We start from the raw sequence: 3,168 nt of genomic DNA, 5'->3' as shown, positions 1-3,168 counted from the left end.
GCTGAAATAGCCGTGCCGTAACACAAGCCCGCAGCAGTTTCACACGAGTTAATCGCAGGCCTTTAGCTGGCTAGGGTTATAATATAAGACTGGGTACACTGGTTGACAGTTGTTCGGCACAGTGCCGTCGCAGTGAACAGGTGCGCGCGAACGCGGCTACCAGTCTAGGAGCGCACATACAGTTCTCGCGGCTTAGAGGATCTCGAATTGCGCAGTTCACACGACAGAACAATACGCCCGGCCAGCGTGGTGCCCGTCTGTTTTCAGCGCGGCGATCACGTTTCCACGCGAATAAGCCTACGTATTTCAGTACGGGTACTTGCTAAGCTGCGTATAAGTCTTGCAATATTTTTTCCGGTAGTGAACCGCTCAGCATACCGGTACTGAAATCGCTCGTGTGAACCGCAGCTCATAGCCTATATCTTTCTATAGTGGCTATGTATAAAGAATATGTTCGTAAACGGAATATAATCAGATATAAATGTAATGTAAATATAATGATATATTGTATATATATATATATATATATATGTATATCAGTAGAAATATGATCTGGCATACAAACTATCAAGAGTGAATAAAAGCAATGTTGTTTTTATTTGCTCCTGAAACTCTAGTAACGATTGATCTTGAATTAGCACTTTGGCTTATCATTGCTTATCGTCTCAATAATGTCGGATGTTTATTTAGAATTCAGGTGGTTCAAATATCATTAGTTTGCTCTACTAACTGATGGTGTTATTTTGCACATTTACAGACATATTAAAGGATTTGATCCAGCCGTATACTATTGATGACAACAACAGGTTTAAGACAATGGTGGTGTTTGACTGCAGGGGTGTGGAACCAACGGATTTCTCTCCTCGGGTATGAGCTAATATATATTGTTTTCTATTATGAATGTATACGTGTCTACTATATGTTGCGTGCGTGCGTGCGTGCGTGCGTGCGTGCGTTCGTATTTGCGTGGCTGGGTGTGTGCGTGCATGTCTGTGTGCATGTGTGCGTTTATTTGTGATTGCTGTGTGTATGCATGGGAAACCATGTGTAAGGATTTGTGTCTGTGCGCATGTCCAGGCAATTATTTTGTACAATAAACTAAGTATATCCCATGTAACATACATGGTCCAGTGTTCTTCAACACGTTTATTAATATTTTTCACTGTCACAAACATGACGTCATAGTGGCAATCTCACAGCTACACACATTCCTGAGATTCCACACATAGACGGTGAACTGATGTCATAGTTGATGATAATTTCCTAAACATATCTAAGGCTGTTATCTATATAGATCTAAACGTATCGATGTATATCTTATCTATATAGGTGTTTGTTTTTCGTAGACTGGCTTTATTGCCCAGGGAGCAGATTCTAATACTGTATTCAACGACATCAGTCTGACAGAGAAGGTGCGTACCTTATGCACCACACAGTATATGCTGTTAATTACAACAATTATGTTTGTAGTAGTAAGCATTATAATTTTGAACATTTGTTTGGTTTTCTCTAGCTTGCTGGGGTAACCGATAATTAAGTGAATGGTTAACATTGTATGTGTATAAATTTGAACTCGACTAAGTATATAATTAAAATTTTCTTTTGTCAAAAAAAAAAAACCCAAAAAAATGATTGTTGCTATATTGTACAGCTTATTTTTTGAACATTGGCACAAGGCTGATTGCTTTCATGCTGTTCATGTGTTATTCGTAGGAGTGGGCCGACTACGACGAAAAGACGAAAGAATCTGTCGGCATCTATGAAGTGGAGCAGAAGTTTGTGAAGCTGTGAATCCATGGAAAAGCACTGGTTTTGTGCGTCAGGGGAACACTGGCGAGCATCACGCTTTGAGCTGCTATTCCATTCACAATGATTAATACTTGTCACACAGTATGTTTACTAAAGGTTGAGTAAGAACAGTTTGTGATGTGACATGTTTTATACTCTGCCCAGTGTGTCAGACACACAAAATACACACACCAGAATATATTATATATCAACCTTATACGGCATAGTAAATAATGTTCTATATTATCAAAACAAGTGGTGCCATCTTTTGCCACAGACTGTAAAGCCCGGCGCACACGTGAGTAATTTTATTCAAGTAAAATGATGCATGCGTCAAAATACTCACGCGCGCGGCGGATTTTCGTTGGTATTTTGACGCATGCATCATTTTACTTGAGTAAAATTACTCGACGGGCTTTACAGTCTGTGGCAAAAGATGGCACCACTTGTTTTGATAATATAGAGCATTATTTACTAAGCTGTATAAGGTTGATATCTAATATATTCTGGTGTGTGTATTTTGTGTATAGTCATTAGACATAATACGACTTGAGAAAAAGTCTGAAAATAAAGTTAACGTATAGGTTGAAAAGTAATATGTATTGATCTAAGACATTTGGTATATATTCATAGTAGATCACATATCTGGCTTGGAATCTGTAATATGGATGGGGAAATCAATAGTGTTAAAAATTGATCGATATCACTGTAAAATATTGACTGTAATCAGTGAAATAGATGATGTGGATGTCAGTCGAGTTTTTTTGCACTAACGTAAAACGTAAAGTAAATGAATGAGTGAATGAGTGAATGAGTGAATGAGTGTGTTAGTTGCTTCAAATTCATAGATGTGCATTGTTATAGTAATAGCTTTGTGGTTGTAATAGCTCCTACCCTTGATGTCAGTTAGTTTGTTTTGTTTCTTGATTATATAGATGGAATTAAAGTATTAGTGATGAGATTCATCATCTACTGGATGTGTAAATGAAATGCACTAAACATTTTATTTTAAGTCAAATTTACCACACATTACATTTTATGCTGTAATGCCTTTATTTGCTTATAATGATTGTATACTAGTTTGGGGAGATAATTAATAAATTATTTTGTTATAAAAAATGCACCCATCTTCCTAGTATGCTGAAGTTGTTGTTAAGAGATATGAATCTTGTATAAGTGCTAATGAGTGTATTAGGTTGTCTAGTAAGTCTTTTTTTCAAGTATTTATGTTTTGACTTATTAACAATGTAAATACAATAAATACTCAAACGTGGAGACATAGATAGCTAGGCTATCCTCAGATGAACTTTCCTTCTACTGATCTATTTCAGTGCTAAAAGTTATTTTTGTTTAAGTGTTTTTTGTATGCCCGGTGAGAGC

The 3,168-nt window shown here is 36.9% G+C and overlaps 1 protein-coding gene across 1 annotated transcript in view; it reads left to right on the top strand.

Annotated features, from left to right (window-relative positions):
* Window positions 1-2,909, top strand: part of LOC106809930 (UPF0587 protein C1orf123-like) — a 7,243-nt gene extending 4,334 nt beyond the window's left edge. Inside the window, exons 5-7 of the mRNA XM_014813168.1 lie at window positions 758-867; window positions 1,347-1,412; window positions 1,714-2,909. Coding sequence (XP_014668654.1) covers window positions 758-867; window positions 1,347-1,412; window positions 1,714-1,791 — 254 coding nt within the window. The 3' untranslated portion in view covers window positions 1,792-2,909. The remainder of the gene's footprint in view (window positions 1-757; window positions 868-1,346; window positions 1,413-1,713) is intronic.
* The last annotated feature ends 259 nt before the right edge of the window (window positions 2,910-3,168 follow it).

This window comes from Priapulus caudatus, unplaced genomic scaffold (assembly GCF_000485595.1).
Source record: "Priapulus caudatus unplaced genomic scaffold, Priapulus_caudatus-5.0.1 Scaffold396, whole genome shotgun sequence".
Taxonomy (NCBI): domain Eukaryota; kingdom Metazoa; phylum Priapulida; class Priapulimorpha; order Priapulimorphida; family Priapulidae; genus Priapulus; species Priapulus caudatus.
This window is presented reverse-complemented; position numbering and strand designations above follow the sequence as displayed.